The following is a 20192-nucleotide window of genomic DNA, read 5'->3' as shown; positions in this document are numbered from 1 at the left end:
CAGTGGGACCGTGACCTTGTCTCGGTATCTCACTTAGCCCTCGGCTGGGTAATTCGGTGCCGATGTCGGAGCCAGGCCTTCGTCTTCCTCCCGCCGAGCATCCTGGCGTGGTCCGACTCCCTCGCCTGAGACAAATCCTTGCTCCGCTCCACTTTTAACCATTGACCTTGTAAATGCTTTCAGGGAAAGCATCCACCTTCCCAGCTCCCTCCTCTCTCTTTCTCACCCGATTGTGTCCCTCCATCCCCAACTCCCTGGGTGGCTGTCGGAATTTCGATGCCGTGCGCATCCCCGTGGTACCTGAACCCCTGGGCAGCGCAGAAACGCGCGTCCCATTATGCAAACCGTTCCCAAGTTTTAGTGACACTCGCCAGTTCACGGTGTCAGCTGGGAAATGGCACTTCATCTTTCTCCTTCCCTGCGTCTCAGACTTATGTAAAAAACCTCGGGCTCTCCTGAAAGTGGGATTCCTTGGCCCATTTTCTCTCTGTGCTGGAAGCAGCCGGGGCTGTGCAGCAGCGGGATGGTTGTGGGGATGGGAGCGTCCCACCTTTCATTGCAAGTGGTCTTTGAGCAGCGCAAACCCGTACGGTGGCACCGATGCCCCGCTCCCCCCTGCCGACACCGCGGCCAGAGCAGCCCCAGGACCAGGCTTCATCACACCCTGAGCCCTTAGCGGAGAGACGGAGCCATTCCTGGTGTATTAGGGAAGGCAGCTGGGAGATCCATGGGCAGCCAAGGGGCAGAGCCGGCCGGGAAAAGGCTGCCGAAGCCTCGGTCTCTCCATGTCGACAGCGACGGCTCTTCGGCCCTTCTCCCCCACTGCCTGCGCCATCGCCTCTGCCCCGTGATTGAATTAGGGGGCTGTAACCCGCCTCCCTCCCAGCCCTGGTCCCCGCCGCGCCGGGCTCAGATGCTGAACTTGAGAGCCATAATTTAATAAGGCTCAGGCAGACAGCGCGCTCGGATAGCCGTCGGGATCTCTCACCTCCTCCCTGCCCAGCCATGCACTGATTTATGCTCCCAGGTGACAGCCGGGATTTTGCCTGGGATTTTTGCTCTCCCGGGATGCGTTGCTCTTTTCCCAAAGCGGGAAGCTCGTGGGGTGAGCCGGGAGCTGCGGTCAACGCGGTGTTCTCCTGCAGGACCCTTCGTTAGGCTGGCCCTTTGTTTGGGGGAGGGAGCAGCGATGGGGAGCAGAGAGACCCCATGTCCTTACGGCAGCGGCCGCTCTCGGACTTCCTGGGAACAATGAGTTAAAAGTTGCAATTAGTAAAGTGCTGACGATGGGAAGGTGGGGTGGGAAGGGAGCAGCGCTAAATGAAACCTGAAAGGTTATTCCAATAAGCAGCAGCGCAGTTTGCAGCTGCGCTCGCTTTCCTGGGAGCTGGGGGACGAGGGACGGCATCCAGGGAAGGGCGAGAGACGCCAGGTGGGATGAGGGATGTTGCTGGAGGATGCTCCAGGCACCGGCAATGCCTGCGGCACACGGGGGCTGCTCTGTGCCCTCACCAGAGCGACAGCACGAGAAATGTTGGGAGGGGTTTACAAAGTGCCCCCAGAGGAAGCCCGGTGGAGGCTGGCAGAAGCTCGGCACTTACTGGAGTGAAAAATACTCCAGCATATCCCTGATTCCAGGGGAATGAAAGCGGGAGGGAGACAGGCCGCCACACCCCAAGGATGCTCACACCACGCTCATCCCCAAGGATGCTCGCACAAGCCGGGAGCGTGGTGGGGTGGGTGCTGCCCATCCTGCGGCCCCGCCGTCTCCTCCGTGGGGACCGAATCCTGCCGCAGGCATGGAGCCCGGAGCTCCCCCCCCGGCGTTTGCGTGGGGAGGGTTTTGGGGAGCGGTGTGAGCCGCGCTGCTTTTGGCAGGGGATCCCTGTAGCGTGGAGAGTTGGGGGGCTGCCCGGGGGGAGGTGGGAGCCGGGTTGGAGAGGAGATGCACCGCGCAGGGGTTCCCGGGAAAGGCGTTTCTCTTCCAGCTGAGCGGGCAGGAGCCCAGGCAGGCGGCGGCAGCCAGCGGTGGCCTCTCCCTGCCAGACGTAGCTGTTCCAGCTCTCTGCTGGTGCGACACCACGGAGCTATTATTAGACTCCAGGAGGTCTCTGTGGGTAGCTGTGAACTCCCCGATGCCTCCAGTAGCTCGGTAGGTACCAGGGCAGAGCAGGATCTGCCAGCAGTGGTGGGGATGAGAGGACTCATCCAGCTCAGAGCGGGTGTGGGTGGCACGAGGGATGGTGGAGCACCCCCACCTTGGGGACACGGGGAGCCATGCACCACAGCTTGGGCTGGAGCCGCGGCAGGAGAAGGCAATTAGTTGTCTAACAAGAGGTTTGGCTGATGAGGAGGGCACGGAGCCCCTGGGAACGCTCAGGGGGGTCAGTGGTGGCCAGGAGAGATGCTGCCCCGGCAGAGATGCGGGATGCAGGGCTCTGCGTGAAGCCGTAGCTGAAAACCCCATCTGAATTTCACAGCATCGCTCTGAAATGGAAACACGATGTCCCCATCGCCGCCATCCTCAGCAGGAGGCGTGGGGGAAGGACAGTGGGGCTGTGGCACACCGGGACACCCCATCCCGCGCCGGAGGAGGGCTGGGGCTGGGGAGACGTGCCGTCTCTCCGCTCCCACCCTCTCCCCCAGCCTGGTTTCCAAGCAGGAGTGTTTAAATGCCTTTTATGTTGTGACTCAAATGATGAAAGGCCCGAAAATGGGACTAACAAAGACGAGTTGTACTTCAGAATAAAAAAACCCATGAAAGCAGCAGATGCTGTCATAGGAATAAATTGTATCAACAGCGATCAGATGGGAAGTGAAAAGTCAGAATGGAGTTGCTCCCTCTTTCCCGTTTCCAGAGAAAATGTCTGGGTCCATGAATTTAGCCAGAATCAGGCAGGATGAAAGGCTTTGTCTGACAAGGCATTTCAAAGCATCTGGGAGCCTCCAGAGAAGATGTGGCCACTTGGACAGGCAAATGGAGCCCCTCAGTTTTAATGAGCATTTCAGTTGCCTTCCTTTATCCTTCTGCCAAGATCTTCCTTTTTTTTTTTTTTTTTTTCCCCCTACCCCCCCCCCCCCCATTTCTGCTGTTTGTGATTTGTTTTAACTTCGCAAAACGTGCATTTAAGCAACACGATGTGAGGAAGCCGAGGGTAACACATCCCTGTCACTCCATACAGCCCGCCCTGTTGCTTCTTGCCGTAAATATCTCTCCGCTGCTGCCGGGTTGGCACCATGTGCCTGCAGCCGGGACCCTGGCACCGGCACCCTGGCATCGGCATGGCCATGGCCCCCTGGCAGTGCTGGGAAGGGCGGCAGGGCTGGGGGGAGAGCAGGAGAGTGGCCGTCCCCCCCCAGCCCCATTGGCAGGAGTGGAGCCATCCCCCAGCGATGCTCCTTTGGGGACAGGTTGTGTATTTTAGGAACAGCCCGGCTGAGCATCAGCGAGCAGCGTTGCATTCCCAAAGGCTGTGTCCGGTCCCCCCACACCAGTTTGCACAACCTGCCCAGACCCAGAAGGATGCGGGCAAACTGGGAGGGGGAGGAAAGGATGCTCTCTCACCACGCAGGGAGCAGGATTGCTTTGGAAGGTGGATGGCAGTGCCCAAAGCAAACCCCTCCTGTGCTCTGTGAGCCAACGGGGCACAATCCCCGCGGCTGTCCTGCATCCCACCACTTCTGCCGACCCAGCAGCTCCAAAAAATGGGTGTCACTACCCCCGCAGCCGGAGGATGCCCCCAGCGCATCCCCCAGCCCTTCCCCAGCTCAGCCAGGTCAGATGCTCTCGTTGCTCAGCCGTACCTTGCTTCTCTTCATCTCGCAGTATTTCTCTGCAGCGGTATTCCTAACGGGAATTCTGGGCCATGGGCTCCAGCCTGTCCGTCCTCAGCAGGAACATCTGCTCCGGGAAAGGCTCGGGTACCACTGGTGCGGAGGTGCGTGCCTGCCATCCCGCGGTACACCTCTCTTCCGATGCAACTGTGGGGTTTTTCCTTACATTTCTGGCTGATCCGGCTCATCCTTGGACAATCTTGGGGGACGGATTGGTGGGGGTCCAATGCCTGAGTTGTCCATCCCACTGCTAGGACAGACGAACGCCGGCGTGGGTGGCTTTATGCCAACGCCATGTCCCCCTGTGTCTCGCGCTCACCGATATTACGTCGCGGAGAAGGGATCGTAATGGGATTTATAATGACTTACTGAGAAACGGGCTCTCATTAGCTTATAGGGAAGCGATGGGAGTCACGCGAGGGGCGCTGGCAGCCGCCGGCAGCAGGACAGGGCTCCAAAAAGTGGAAGGTAAAGGAGCCCGGCCCCCGCCCCCCGCATCCCCCCAGTGTGACAGCCGGGCCATGAGGGTTATGCCATGCATCGATCGGGAGCCCTGCCAGTCGTGGGGAAAGCTGGGACGTTGGCTTTGAGTTTTTAATTGGCTCCTAAAGCAGTAGGAAATGGCTGGAGCCAGCGGCAGGGAAGCACTGCGGGGCCGGCGTGGTCTCCTCCTCGCCCCCCCTCCACCTTTAGGGGGGCTCTGGCTGCTCAGGCAGCACCCCCCTGCCCCCACGCTCCCCTTCAGCCCCTCTGGGTGGTGACAGCCCAGCCTCCACGGTGGCCGCAGGTCGCAGTTGCTGCGAGCGTCACCTCAATTCCCATACACCCTCTTCGGTCCAGGAATACTTTTCCTGGCCCTCCCTCCGCTCATCATCATCCTTCCTCACCAGTTGCAAACCACCCAAATAATCCACCCGGTTTAGGGCCAGGGGCCACGTCCTCCTCCCCAGCCCCGCTGCGCGCTCCGGGTGCAGAGCGGGTACCACTTCTCAGCATCTTTCAGCATCTCCCTTTCCATTCCCAGCTCCTGCAACGATTTATCCTCTCCCCATCTCCCCTTTCTGCTGCGACCGGATCGCACACGGGCTATAATTAATAGAAATTAGACTGTCGAGACCTTGCAGCCCCCATCCCGTAATTACTTGGCCTTGCTGTGTTCGAGGCGCAGAGATCGGCGGCGAGCTCGCAAACCACCGGTGATGGCAACGCATCCTCTTAGCAAGCTATTTTTATTAAGCTTTGTGCTGGGGGATGTGCAGCATCTCCACAAAAGTCCGCGTTCCCAGGGGGATGCACGGGGGGATATTTTGGGATGAAATGCCGGCATTGGAACCAGACAAAGCAGGATATTAGCAAAGTGCCGTGTCCCGACCACGTTCACCCGCTCATACATTAATTCCTGGCTCCCCACCGCTCCAGCCACCCATCGTCCAACCGTACAGATTTCAGGGGCTTGGCAAAGCTGAGGACCCCCCCGGTCCTCATCTCCCCCACATCCCCCTGCATCCCAAGAGGCCTGCGGGAGCGTAACGATGCCCGACATCTAACTGGGCACACGGCATCTCCCCACCGGCTCATTAAACCTCCTAACGACCCCTGTGCGAGGCGCGGGTCGGCCCCGGATGATGGACCCCTGTGTGAGGCGCGGGTCAGTCCCGGATGATGATGGGGATGATGGGGATGATGGGCAGAGGAACAGCAGAGCGCAGCTATTCACACCGCTCTGCTTTTATCGCTGTGCTTTTCGCGAGCCGGTAAAAAGTTCAGTGCAAAGCACAGGAGAGGTCTCTGAAAGGCAGCCGCGCTCACGACCCAGCGTGCCGGCACACATCTCCACCAGGAACGGGGGTTTTTATGGTGTCTGTGATGCTCGCTTAGCTGCCGACCCGCAGGGATGTCCGCTTGGAGGGCTTGTAGCATCACCCACCCCAAGAAGGAGACCAAGGGCTTGGGGAAAGGTGCTGCTGCCCATTTAGGGTGCGGGAGAGAGACCTGAGCCTGCGGGCTGGGCTCCAAATGACGCCATCGCTTCTTTCTTTTGCGGGGGGAGGGAAGAAAATGTGACAGAGCCGGCGGCTTTGATGCCTGCCCGTCAGTCTCCTTCCCCCCTGCTGCAGGCAGAATGATGTGCCGCTGAATGGGGAAGAAGGTACATGACAGGCTCCAATTTGCCCTCTTCTCCACCAAACGCAAGGACATCCAGTAAATCTGAAATGCAGAAAGACTGAAAAGGGATGAAAGGGAGCCAACGCGGCACGGTACGTAATTGGCTTGTGGATCTCGATGGCACAGGACACTGCTGGGGTCGGGACCTCAGCGGGATTACACGTTTATAGAGCTAATACTCTCCCTATTAGCCATGCTAGCATAAAAACACTGCAGAAGGGCCATTCTCCTCCCTGTTTCAGGCTGCCATCTGCTCCCTGCTCCATCCAGGTAAAGGCCCATCCAGCGCATCCCAGGTTTTCGGCAGCTTCCAGTTTTTGCATCTCCTGCGGCCGTGGGCTGGATGGCGGGGCAGCCGAGCATGCCCGGAGAGCCTGGGCAGCTGTCACTTTGCTCTTCCCTCTCACATTTGCTCTTTTCTGGCTGTATTTCTGATCCTGAAGAAACTCTCCGTAGGTCTTAGCCAGCCGCTGGCAGGGAAATGAGCTGGTGAAGCCGCTTTCGCTACGCATGAGCTTGTTCGGCATTTGATAACGATCTGGCTGGCGCTCATCTGGGGTGGGTTTGGTCATCTCATCTGCAATTGTTTTGCTGTAAAGCAGCTCGGAGAGTTGGCTAGCCGGCTGTTTTTTACAAAGGACACCCGTCCTTATTACTACTGTGAATGAACTACTTTGCATTTCTGTGAATGGGAAGGAAAACTTGTCACCTCAGGACAAAAAGGGAGTGGAAGCATCTGATGATCCCCCTGAGAAGCCTCAGACAATCCACTAAGCTCAAGTCATCCTCCTGTATTTCTCTCTCCTCGGGGGCAATTGGAATGATTAGTCCCTTCTCAAGCACCTCAAGATGTCTCTGTCCTTTGCCAATTCCTGTCCCCGCCTTCACTGCAGGCTGCTGGCGCATCCCGCCGGAGCCCCGTCCCGTGCCGGGGACCAGCAGAGGATGCCTCGTCCCTGCTGGGGATCAGGACAGCAGTGTCGGGAACCGCTGAAGCCCCCGGCTGTGCCTGAAATCCCGCAGTATCTATGCACGCCATGCTCAGGGTGTCCCCTGGGCCACGCCGTCCTCTCCCAGAGGAGCAGGAGTCCATCCTGGTGTCCATCGACACCTCCAGCCACAGCAGGACCCAAGGACTTGACTCATCCATGTGTAAAGCCAGACGTGCTCTTTCCCTCTGGCGTGCCTCGGCTCTGGGAAGGTCCCATGGGCTGTTGAGGTGCTGGTCCATCATGTGCGATGGGATGAGATGCAAGGGCACAATAAACCCTCTGGCAGCAGGGAAAGGAGAATCAGGAAAAGATGATGATTTCTTCTCCCTGGTATCCAGGGATAGGACACGTGGGAATGGTTCAAAGCTGCACCAGGGGAGGTTTAGACCAGACATTAGGAAGCATTTTGTTACCAAGAGGGTGGTCAAACCCTGGCAGAGGCTTCCTGGAGAGGTGGTCGATGCCCCAAGCCTGTCAGCGTTTGAGAGGCACGTGGACAATGCCCCTAATAACACGCTTTAACTTTTGGGCAGCCCTGAAGTGGTCAGGCAGTCGGAGTAGATGATCCTTGTAGGTACCTTCCAACTGAAATTTCTATTTCTATTTCTATTCTATTCTATTCTATTCTATTCTATTCTATTCTATTCTGCTCTATTTCTATTTTCTATTCTATTCTACTCTGTTCTGTTCTGTTCTATTCTATTCTAGTCTACTCCTCTTCTCTTCTCTTCTCTTCTCTTCTCTTCTCTTCTCTTCTCTTCTCTTCTCTTCTCTTCTCTTCTCTTCTCTTCTCTTCTCTTCTCTTCTCTTCTCTTCTCTTCTCTTCTCTTCTCTTCTCTTCTCTTCTCTTCTCTTCTCTTCTCTTCTCTCTCTTCTCTATTCCATTCCATTCCATTCCATTCCACTCCATTCTATCCTATCCTATCCTATCCTATCCTATCCTATCCTATCCTATCCTATCCTATCCTACAGATGTGCCCCCAAGCCCATGCAAGCAGCAGCCCAGCCTCTGGTTTAGATAATCTTCTCCAAAACGCTGGCTTTTGGGGTCCGCAGCGAGGCCGCGGGTTTGTGCCCCCCGTGCCCGCAGCCCCGGGACCGGCAGCATCCGACCACAGCTGTAACTCCAAGGGCATCGCCGCAGCGGAAGGCGGACCGCAACCCGGGGTTAAGCAGAGCAGATTACACGGGGAAAACGCGCTCTGCGCTCCCTCTGTTTCTGCATACGTTAGCCCTGAAACAAGCATTTTAAATTAAACAAGTTTCTGGAGCCGATTTTCCAATCCCACAGCCACTTCCACCATTGGCCTCCTTTTTCTCCTTCCCTTTAGCTGGAGCAGCGGGAGGAGGAGATGCAGACACGGAGAGGAGTGCTAATTAAACAGGGAGTTCCACATTAGGGTACAAATCCTCTGGACCAGCAAAACCCCTGCCAATTTCTGTATTTATTTATTATTTTTTTCAGTACAATTGTAATTTCCAGCGGTGCCTCCAGCACCGGGAGAGAGTTCAGGGGCTGCTCTTGGAGAGGATTAGCGCGCTGGAAGCATTATTACTTTCCTTCGCTGTGAATTCAGGAGTGATTCCCTGATGGCTGCACTCTATATAGAAGTGAATCGGTGCTAATTTGTTTTTGAGGATCACACATCCACCAACATGTGAAAGACAATCCTGCTTCTCGATGTATATTTCGAGTCAGTGCTACAGCAAACAACGGAAAATAAGCAAGCAAAGGAAGCCAGACCTCCCTTGCCCGGAAAGCCAGAGCTGGAAAAGAATGGACTTTTTATTTTTTTTTTGCTCGTGTGAGTTGGTGCTGCATCTTTCCAGGATTCTTTTGGGTTTTGGCTGCGACGGGCAGCGGGGGCACGGGCATCCCTCGCACAGAAAGCCTCAGGGACGCCGCATCGGACATCGGGATGTCAGAGAGACTGAGCATAAAAGGCTCCCTTTCTTTTTTTTTTTTTTTTTCCCTTTTAAATCATCGTCGAGTTTAACTGCAAGAGAGGAATAAATTAGCTAATTGAATCTGTAACGACAGAGGGGCCGGGCACCTGGCAGGAGAGCAGCCGCCCCGCCACCCATCGCTCCTCTCTCTTTATTTGTGTGATTCAGAGGGACGCGGTCCATGGGGAGATATCAGAGCCGGCTGAAATGGAAGACAAAGCTATTGTTTCAAACAGAGTTATCGATTTTTACATTATTACACTATGAAATTTATGGTCTGGTTTCCAACTGCGATAGGAGTTAATGACCACCATCCAGAAACTTCCAGGTGACCTTGGCCTCGACTTTGGTGGAGGAAGGTGAATAGCTCCGGATACCGGGTCGGCAAACGTAACATGAACTTGCGGCACCCTAAAGGACTTGATTTTGGGGTGCTGCTGACCTGAGCTTTAAACTCCACGCTGGTTGACAGCAGTGATGGAGGTGGGGGGTTAGTGGACCTTCTCAGCTCCAGATAAAATCCACATCTGCTGTTAAGCAATGTTTTGCTCCTCTTGAAGCACCATGAGCATCTTCGGAGCTCCTGAGCATGTTTCTCCACCCTCAGCCGCCCACCCGGCCCAGCCTGGCCGACCAAGGGTTTGCTCCGGCCGGTCACTGCCGGAGCAATGCAAACCAGGGAGCTGCGGGATGGCTGAGGAGCTCCAGGAGAGGAGAGAAAACCTACAGGAGAGGTACAAAAACCCCGTAAGAGGAGAGAGCAATGGGCAATGCCCGCAAAGCCGGCAGCTGCCTGCAAAGGGCATGGCCCATTCCCGGTGCCGGCCGGCTCTCCCATCCCAGCCACGCGAGGACGATTTGCTTTTTTAATGTTGGGGCCACCAAAGTGGGGTCAGGGTGACCAAGAGGAGGTTTATACCAGTCACCGCACGAGATACTGGTGATACAGAAGGGTTCGTAGGGGCTACGGCACTCCCAAGTCTAACGCCTTTTCTGGGATTTTTCTTAAAAGGTACCTCCCGATGCATCTTTTGGCACCAGCCTCTTCCCAAAGCTTTCCTTAGCAATATTCCTTCCAAATTTCCTTGTATGCTTCTTCCTCTGGGAAATGTCTTTCCACTTGCCAGCGAAGGAAGGCAATTTCCAGCTGCTGAAGAAGGGTTTTTTTTCTTGTAGTACCTCCTCCCTGGAACATCCCTGATGCTGCACCCTGAGCTAAAGTCGTGTGAAGCCAGTAGCCTCCAAGCTCATCTTCTGCCTCGGAGGTCATAATTGCCATTAAATCACAGCTTGCCTAACCAAATTATGCAAAACCGAAATTATCTCCAATGATTTTTATGTTGCTGAAACGTTCCAGAACTGCCGGGGTGATGACTGGGGGATTGGGAGCAGCTGTCACTCCATCAGAAACCGTAACTCCAAACAGCTGGGATCTGTCAGTTATTTATGACACCGTTCGCAACAAAAAAAAAAAAAAAAAAAAAGAGGGAAAAAAAAAACCAAAACGATGAAGGTGGATGGGTGGTTGCCGTTCTCCGGCTGAAAGGCAGCTCGTGCCGAAAGCAGAGCCCCGTGCCGTGTCCCGGCGGTGGGAGCTGCAGCCGATGCTGCGGGGAGCGAACCCGGCGAGGATGCTCCTGCTGCCCAGCGCCGCTGGACCACGGGGGCAGCACCTAAAGGGCTTTGCAGAGAGGCTGGAAGCAAGCTGCCGCTCGCTGGGGAATTCAGTCTTTGTGACAGTCAGGATGGGTTTGTTTATTTTATCCTCTGTGTTGCCAAAAAAAAAAAAAGAAAAAAGAAGAAAAAAAAAAAAGAGGAAAAAAACCCCCGCGGCTACTAAGCAGAGGTCTGACACCGCTTTGTCGAACCGTCCCAGATCTGAAGTTTCGCTCTTGGCTCGCGCCCAGTTGCCGTGGCTGCTCCGGCCTTGCCTTTCATCGTCCTTCACTTGGCGGATGAAATTGTGAACGTTGGAAGCTTCTTTTTCTCCCTAAACAACAGTTTCTCCCTATGGTGGTGCAAACATCCCCTTTCCGAGTTAGTTCCCAAGTTTCAAAGTATATTTTCCCCCAGGGGCCGTGGTCATCTCTTTGTGTCCCAGTTCACTCGGGGCGGATTTAGAAAGCATCCTTTGATAGATCCAGGGCGTGAACGGGGCAGGAAAAAAAATCTCTCTCTGGAGCTGGTTGACAGCAACGTGGTGGTGTTACACCAGGTGTGAATTTGGCCTCAGAAGAGGGTGGGTGAGTGATGCGTAAGCTTATGCCTTTTTGATAATCCCGGCTGTGAGCAGAAGCCAGATGCTTTGTCCCCACTTGTAGCTCGCTCTGGTTAAGTATTATTATTTATATTATGTAGTAGCTATACATAGTGTTTTATGGCGGTAAAGATACATAAATCAGCAACCAGAAGACGAGGGCTTTGCTCTAAAGAGCTTATAAATCTAACAGCTTGAGCAGCACCGGTAATGGACGCAGTAAGCAGGCAGTCAAAGTTGTGTGTAGACATGAGCTAAGATGGGTCTCCCAAAGCAGATGGCGATTTAGGAGAGATTTGGAAGAGAAGCAACCTGCTCCATCCTCCAGGCCAGAGCCCGGCAGAGAATTAGAGGGGCCGTGACCCATATAGCTTGGCCGGGCGGAGAGGGGAAACAGCCGTGTGAGAAGAGCAGGGAAGGGGCAGGGGGTGGCGGGGGCTCGTGGCGGGCCTGCCTTTTGGGGGGGGCTCTGCAGGCGCATCCCCCCCTGGGGCTGAAGCATCTCATCTCGTCCTGAGTGACTCCTTCCCCTTGACCCTGAGGGTCCTCATGAAAAGAAGCGGCGTCACATCTTCCTCAATAAACCACGGCTCTTGCCTTGCTCAGAGACACAGCAAAGCGTTAAAAGCCTTAAAACGCAAGAAAACCGCCGGCGCAGGTACACCCTGCGCTCTGGGTCCAGCAGTGCCGTGGGGACAGAGCGGAGCCCAGGCCAGCGTCCCCGCCGCGGTGGCAGAGAAGTGCTCCAGCCCTTCGAACCTTCCCCCCCGGCCCCGCCCCGAGCCTGGGTATCAAACCAGCTTTTCTTTTTTTTTTTTTTTAAATCTTAATTTCTTCCTGTGCTGGCACCGGCCCGGGAGGAACCTGGTCTGGGCTGGAGAGAGATGTGGCTGTGTCTGGCCGAGGACGCTGGCTCCGGGCGTCTGCATTCTTCTGGCCGCTTTCAGCTCTTGCACAAATTGAGGCTTCACGCTAAATGCATTACGCCGTATAACAATTAATCCCGTGCTACATATAGAAAGTCCTTACTCATCAATAATGCATGCGGGAGGAGCGATTTTCACTCTCGGTAATAAGGCTAAGACAATGGAAACAAGCAGGTAATGGAGAACATTTATAATGATGTTAATCTAATAATGAGTCTAATGCTGTTAAAAGTAAGACTGCAAACTGGACGCATCCAAAGATAAATTATTTCAAGCATTCATTAACTGATGCCTAATTAATGCCCAATTAGAGAGATGCTACATGGGAAATGGTTTGGACAGTTGGACGAATTCATTCCAATCGCTGAAACCTCAGTCAGGCGGCAGAAGGACACGGCGAGCAGAAGCCGGGGTGACACAGCGCGTCGGTGGGAGGAAGCCAGGAGATAAACACCCCCGTGCTGGTTTTATCCGTGTCAGCAGGGCTTTGTTTTTATTCACTTCACCGGCAGGTTTCTGCTGATTTTTGCACGCCGCGTTTGAAGCTCTCCCTCCCTGGTGAGCTCCGACACACCTGCTGGTGACCCTCCATCTGCCTCGCAACCTTTACAAGATGAAGTCGAAAGGGCTGCATCAGGAATAACAAGTTCAACAACTTAGGCAGGAAACCAGAGAACCAGGTTGGGACCTTGAGGGAAGCTCCCGAAGGTGTTTTCCAGCCTGGGAAGCCCAGCGAGACCCAAGCGCTGTCTCGTCCCGGTGGGGCTCGGCTGCTGGCCATGGCAATGCTGGTGGTACCAGCCTCAGGAGCATCATGGCTCCATGACCACAGCCTGTTTCGTTCCCGGATCTAAACCGTGACCAAGCCCGGGGCCTCCCAGGAATAGCTTCTCGCAGCACTAGGCAATTGGCAGGTTTTATGGGCTTGGAGGGAAAGCATCCTTGATGGGACCATGTGCCCATAGTGTGTCAACTGGGGAGTCCATGGGTTTCTTCTTTCCAAGGCCTGCCCACCTAATTCTTATTTTTTCTAAGCTTTCATCCTTCTGTTTCCCCGTTCTCCTTACCCCCGAGTTGCAGCACGTAGGTAGAAACATCTCTCTGGCTTTTCTTCCTACCTTCCTACCTTCTTCCCACTTTCCCACCTTCCCAAGAAGCTGAGAACCAGCAACCCCAGAGTATCCCCGCTGCCATCCATCTCCCTCTCCATAGGAACTCCAGCCATTAACTCACAAAGGCCTGTTAATTAAAGAGATGGACTCGGTTCCCTGTGACCTTTACCTGCGGAGTTATCCCCGCCGGCAGGGAGCCATTAAACACCGCGCTCCCTTTACACCAGGAGCCTCTGCCTTGGCCGTGCTCCAGGGAGACCCCGGCTGCCTTCGTCCATCGCCGCGCGTCGCTAACAGCCGCCTGTCATCACCATCCCCATACGTGAAATCGTGTATGCTCCGAGATCCCTGCCCGGCTCCACCTCCCGTCAGTTAATCCCGTTAGCCTGGCAACTGTCGTGTCACGGAAGAGCGCATAAAACTGTTGTTTGGAAGCAATATGTAATCTTCCAACCTGCTGCTTAGAGCTGGGAGATGGTTTATTGATTCAGGCCCTTGTGATTTGGTATTTGCAATAACAGACTCCGCATGTGGGAGATCGTCACAGCGTTTGTGCCTGGCAGGATTTTACTAATAAACATAAGACCTACAGAAGGTTTTGTACTTCAGTGTCACCGAGGTACGACGGGGAGCAGTGAAGCCGTCCCACTTTGGCGACGCACATCTGCGGGCAAAAAACCCAGCAGAACGTGCCTGCAAACGTAGCTTTACCTTTACCATCGTTATCTGGCACTTGGAGAATGACGATATCCTGAGGATACCGCTGTTTCCCGGGCTGGGCTCGCACGGCGAGTGGCAGCCAGGGCTCCCGTTTTGGCAGGGAGCGCTCGGTAGTCAGTGCCGGCACGACGCTCCCACCAGCACGGCCCCTCTCGCATCGCGAAGGCACGACAGCAAAGCCAAAATGGCACAGCGGTGACTTGGAGAGCGTCCCTTCTCCTACACAGCCGTAGGAGTTGTCGCGAATGAAGCGTTCCCGACTTACAGCCCCTTTCTGGCAGCGGCGCAGGAATGAGACATCCCTCCCGGTAGCCAATGCTTAATTTCTGAAGGGCAGTGCCTGGAAGAAGTTCCTCCCCCCCTCCTTCTCATCGCAGCCAAAGCTTGGTCCAACGCTTTGGCTAGCGACGCTATTTTATTTCTTTTATTAACAGCCCAGTCAGAGATGACTGCCTCTTACTGGTGATTAATGGAGAGTCTGAATAACCCAGTTTATCTAAAAATGCGACAACTTTGCGTTGAAAGGCTGGGTCCAGATGGATGGGTCACCTGCTGTTAACTATGTGGTAATAGATCTTCATACCAGGCAAAAGGCAACGGTAACCACGCAGTTATATTTCAAACACAATTAATGTGAAAACAGTGAGTTTTTTTCGCCTCCCACTTGTATTCAGCTGTAGGCACTGAAAAGAGGGACTGTAAAAGCCCAAGGGGTCCAGGCTCATGGACGAGCTGGTGATAACGACATGGAGTAATTAGAGATGAACTCCACTTCCACTCTCGTTTTTCAGATTATTCCAAGCCGAGTGCAAGGCGAGGACTCGTGGGCAGGATGGCACCGGCAGCTGTACGCCGCTCCGATTTTACTCCTTTCCCCTGCGAAGTCCAGAGGCAGAATTCATTAGACGCGAGCAAATTTTTTGCGTGTTAGGAGGAAAAAAAAGCCAAATCGAGGAGGAAAACCTGAATGAGGAATGACAAGCCTGGTGCCACGAGTCTGAAAAGCCGCTTGGCGTAGAAGGAATAGCCTGAAAGCAAGCCTGGTGCGAGGAGTGGGAGAGAGACGGGAACAGGGCGGTGAAAGCGGCACTCTGCGAGCTGAGCGGAGGGAGGGGATGATTACTGCCTTGCTCACCGCTTCTCCGCTGCAGCGAGAAAGCCCCGGTCACCAGCACACGCTGTAGCATTAGGGGACGCAATATGCTTTGCCACAGGACATCCATTTAAAAATATGTCTTGGGCATCCCACTTCCAAACGGAGTTTTCGGCTTGGCCTTTTCCACCGACTGCTGGCAGCGTTATTTTCCTGTAAAATCGCTGGGTTTTCAGGGTGGATGGCGGTGCCTAAGAACTGTCGTGAAAAGGGATGGCGGGGATGGGTCTGCGCCCTTTGGGGGAGCTGGGCGTGCTGTGCAGATGCGCTGCTCACGTGGGATTTTAGGTGATTCACTGGGAATTGCTAAAGCTTTCCCCCTGCCATACGTAAGCGCGGGCGATTTCAGAGGTGCGTAACAGGAGGGGTGGACGCCTCCAAGGGTTTCGCATCTCCTCTGGTTTGCTCTCACGCGTTGCCACAGCTGCCTTTCCCCCTCTGACCGGCCGCGCTGCCTGCCTGCAGGCAAGAGGCTTCGCCGCCTTCGCTTCCAGCGGGAATTTCCCCCGCCCCGGCCCCGGGAGAAAGTTTTTCCCGCCTGGTCGGGGCCGGGAGCGACGCCGCCTGCCTGTTGCAGGCAGGGCGAGGAGGCAGGGAGTACTCCACACATGGCATTTAAGCTACCGTGGGTGACGAGCCCACTCATCCCAGCCGCGGTCGTTTCCGTGGGTTAATTCAATGAGCTGAGTTAATTGGGGGCGCTTTTTTCACCCGGAATAGTCCCCAGGGCAGCCACGGGTGGGTGGCTGGGGGGGTGCCCGAGTCCCCGCTGACGCCGCTCTCCCCTCTCTCCGCACAGGGGGGTTTGCAGAGCTGCTGCTGGTGCTGCTGGGGCTGAAGGTGCCCGGCGCCCTGGGCTGCCCCACCGACTGCGTGTGCTACCCCTCCCCGATGACCGTCAGCTGCCAGGCTCACAACTTCGTCACCATCCCCGAGGGCATCCCCGAGGACAGCGAGCGGATCTTCCTCCAGAACAACCAGATCACTCTGCTGCTGCGGGGCCACTTCAGCCCTTCCATGGTCACCCTCTGGATCTACTCCAACAACATCACCTTCATCGACCCCAACACCTTCGACGGGTTCGTCAACCTGGAAGAGCTGGACCTGGGGGACAACCGCTACTTAAGGGCTTTAGCTGCAGACACTTTCCAAGGGCTGGTGAAACTCCATGCCTTGTATCTGTACAAGTGTGGGCTGAGCTCCCTCCCCAGCGGGATATTCGGTGGCCTCCACAACCTGCAATACCTTTACCTGCAAGACAACCACATCGAGTTCCTTCAGGATGATATTTTTGTTGACTTGGTTAACCTCAGCCATCTTTTTCTCCATGGAAACAAGCTCTGGAGCCTCCATCAGAACACGTTCAGGGGACTAATAAACCTGGATCGGCTGCTCATCCATCAAAATCAGCTGCAGTGGATTCACAGGCGGGCTTTTCACGACCTCCGAAGATTGACCACCCTTTTCCTGTTCAATAACAGCCTCTCGGAGCTGCAGGGGGACTGCCTGGCCCACCTGGGAGCCCTGGAGTTCCTCAGGCTGAACGGGAACCCGTGGAGCTGCGACTGCAAAGCCCGTTCGCTCTGGGAATGGCTGCACAGGTTCAGAGGCTCCAGCTCCAGCGTCACCTGCGAGTCCCCCGAGCAGATGCACGGCAAGGACCTCAAGGTGCTAAGGGCAGAAGACTTTAGGAACTGTTCGGGGTCCGAGTCGCTCCATCAGATTAAAACACATACTTTCTCCACAGCGGACAGAGGAGCCTCCAAAACCCACCACCCTCACCACTCCTCCAAGGAGAAGGGGAAGGAGAGAGGGGCCGAGAACAGTTTGCACAGCAGCCAGCCTGCCGGCCCCCCCGGCTCCCGGCCGGGCTATCGCAAACCCGGCAAGAACTGCACCAGCCACAAAAGCCGTAACCGAACCTCCAAACCGGTATCCTTGGGGCCGCGGAAAAACGGGCAGGAGGTTCCAGACTATGTGCCTGATTATCAGCACAAATTCAGTTTCGGGGCGATGCCAACGCTCCCCCCCAAACGGAAGGGTAAGTGTACCCGGCGGACCCCCATCCGCCCCCCCAGCGGGGTCCAGCAGGCAGCCGGCTGCTCGGGGCTCAGGGCATCGCTCCTGGTTTTTATGGTGGTGTTAGCGGCCGTCATACGCTGAGCCCCCCCGGCTGCGGACGGAGCGAATCTGTACTGCCACCAATCTACAAAGGACCAGAGTTTCTTTTCTTCTTCTTTTTTTGTACGTGGCGAGCGTTGGCCTGGCCAAGGGAGGAACGTTGTCGCGGCTTCTGAGGGTCTCTGCGTGCCCGGCCGGGCTGCCAACGCGGACTGTGCCGAACGCAGCGGGAGCGGATTAAAAGGCATTATCACACCTTGTCACAAACAGCCTAACCGAGCACCTACAACAACAAAAAAATGCCAACCTTACAAAAAAACCCAGATAACAGGGACGGTAGCCAATTCGCCGGTGACAACAACCGGACAAATGGACTGTATCCATGCTCTTGTGAAATCCCGTTCATTTGAGAGCGCTCTGAACGACCCCTCCAATTACCGAAAGGAACATAATTGCTGTAAAAAAACGATCACCAATTAAGCCTACGCTGTTTCTCTGAAAGTGAGTGCAAGGACACTGATACCGATGTAAGAAGGACATTGGTTCTCCCATGTTTTAGCCCCTTTGGCTCCAAACCCAGAGGCCAAAGTTGGCTGGGAATCTCTTGGAAGACAATCTCAAACCCCTGAACATCTCAGGCATTACAGCAGAACAGGGCTTGCCTGCTGGGCTTGGAGTAGCCAACGACCAAAGGAAAGACTGATTAGAGGTGGAATTAAACAAACAAACAAACAAACAAACAAACAAACAAAACCCCAACAAACCCAACACTTAAAGAAATGCGGTACCCGCAGGAGGTGCGGGTTTTTTGTAACCATGTTCACACACCTGAAAAAAAAAACCCCAACAAACAGAACAACCCCAACAAATGCACAGGCTCCCTCCTTCCCCTCAGTTATCCATATGTATGTCTTATAATGTTTATAAACTATATGGAAACTATATCTTCAGAACTAAGGATTGTATCGTTGAATTTATAGCAGACCAGTATATGATTTTTCTTTTTTTCTTTTTTCTTTTTTCTTTTTTTTTTTCTCGAGAAAACAAACCGGCAGCAGTGCCTACAGATGCTGAAAGCCATCGGGCGGGCTCAGTACGCGCGGGGCTGGGGTGGGGGGGGAACCACAGCGGACCAATGTTCTCAGCAATTCAGAGCACTAAATTTTGGGAGGGGTGGGGGGGGGGCGTTGGTGGGGGGGAATGGTTGTACGCCATGCAGCAAAGCCCGTATCCAGAGAGCCGAAACTCACCCTTACATCCTAATTTGTAACCGGAGCGGGGAGAGAGAGAGAGATTAATTAGTCCAAATAACTAGAGCCATAGTGCTCTGTCTCCGGAGAGCGCTGCGAGGCCCCGGGGAGGAGAGGGGCTTTTTTTGGGGATGGAGACAGAGAGGGGCTTCCCAGCCGCGGCGGTGGCGTGAGGACCTTTATAGCTGGACTAAGGTTTTCACTGGGGCAGCAAGGAGCAGTTCCCAAGGCTGCAGATAGTCCTGACAGCGTCGGGAGAGGTTTCGTTTCTTAAAAAGAACAGGTTGCGTCAAGGGAAGAATCAGAGAAGGGGGAAAACTACAGCTCAGAGGGGCCGGGCGAGAAGCGCCGTGCCCAGGGTTCCTGGTCCGCCATAGGAGAGGAAAATAAACGGTCCAAGAGAGCCGTAGGAAGGGGGTTGCGGCTAGGTGGAGGAGAGGGAGCAGATCTGCTTGTTCCCTTCATCCCGAGTTAACCCCCACGGCGGAGGGATGCGTTTGCCGGTCGGGGGCACGGCAGAGCCGGCGGCAGCCCACGGGCTCGGGGAGGCGCTGCCCGAATTCCGCAGTCGGCGTGACTTCCTCGTCAGCGTAGCTGTGTGAGACCAGACAGACACTGAGGTTAATGAAACAAGGGAAATAAAAGTGATCTTGGACAAGAAAAGGCTGCTGTTCATTTCGTGACGATACCCCAGCGGCGGCGGCACGTCTCGAGCCCGTGGCTCACGTGTGGGGCTGCAAAGGCGACGGCTCGTGTTTCCCACGAGACACACCACTAGCTTCGGGAAGAACGGGCCAGGTCGGAAAATCCGCACCCCCAACCGCTTTGGGGATGGGAAGAGGGTGTTCGCACAGCGGCAGATCCTCTGGAGGTATCTGGAAATGAAAAGGGAAACTCCCGAGCAAAAAAGAGGAAGAAAATTCCCCGATACATTTATTTTTAAGAGCGGTTGGGTGCTGGGAGCTGGCAGCTGGGGGGGCACGGCGTCTTCTGTCCGTCTCGCAAGCGAGGAGAGGCAGGGGCTTGGATGCTTCACTTTTAAACACCCTTCTTGGGGAATAGCGGGAGTAACTCTGGGAGGAGAAAGGAAGAGGTTACTTCACCAAGCCCTCTCCCTTCCAGCTCCTACCCAAACTTTTCTGTCTACAGGGCTCTAAAGCTCCACTAAAGGGATGTCCAATGCAGCCAGAACAAATAATCCGTGATCTGAAATAGCTCCCTCACGTCCTACTCTCTATAACCAATAGCAACTGAATGAGTCTGGCACTGTCCCTCAGAAGTGGAGAATGTTGTTATGTTGGTTATTTCATTTCATACTTTGGAAATCAAAGCTCTCAGTGGGAGAATGAAGAAGAGAAGCACTTTATTAATTTTTTTTAAGTCTACGTGTAACTCCTGTAATATAGGAGTGAAATGTCAGCACAGGAGATGCTAATGTTTTATAAATGATTTGGGTGCAGCAGGCACGATGGATACTCTTTGAGATGAATTATATTAGAACGGACTACGCCTGGCTCAAAACCATAATTGTATTTTTAGTATCTTTTCCTTTAACACGTAGGAAAAATAAAGGCAACTCCATGGTGTATTACAAGCCTTGTCAATCAAGCGCTCTAACGCCTGGCAATAAAGGCTACTGTTTAAAAACCAGAAGGGAGACACGATACACTGCTAAATAGGAGGTGTCGCTTGACATGGACTATGGATTTCTGAC

At 54.6% G+C, this 20192-nt stretch overlaps 1 protein-coding gene across 1 annotated transcript in view; it reads left to right on the top strand.

The window, feature by feature from the left end:
• Window positions 1–19141, top strand: part of RTN4RL1 (reticulon 4 receptor like 1) — a 32884-nt gene extending 13743 nt beyond the window's left edge. Inside the window, exon 2 of the mRNA XM_074595463.1 lies at window positions 15907–19141. Coding sequence (XP_074451564.1) covers window positions 15907–17270 — 1364 coding nt within the window. The 3' untranslated portion in view covers window positions 17271–19141. The remainder of the gene's footprint in view (window positions 1–15906) is intronic.
• Window positions 19142–20192: the final 1051 nt, after the last annotated feature.

Source organism: Larus michahellis, chromosome 7 (assembly GCF_964199755.1).
Source record: "Larus michahellis chromosome 7, bLarMic1.1, whole genome shotgun sequence".
Lineage (NCBI taxonomy): Eukaryota > Metazoa > Chordata > Aves > Charadriiformes > Laridae > Larus > Larus michahellis.
This window is presented reverse-complemented; position numbering and strand designations above follow the sequence as displayed.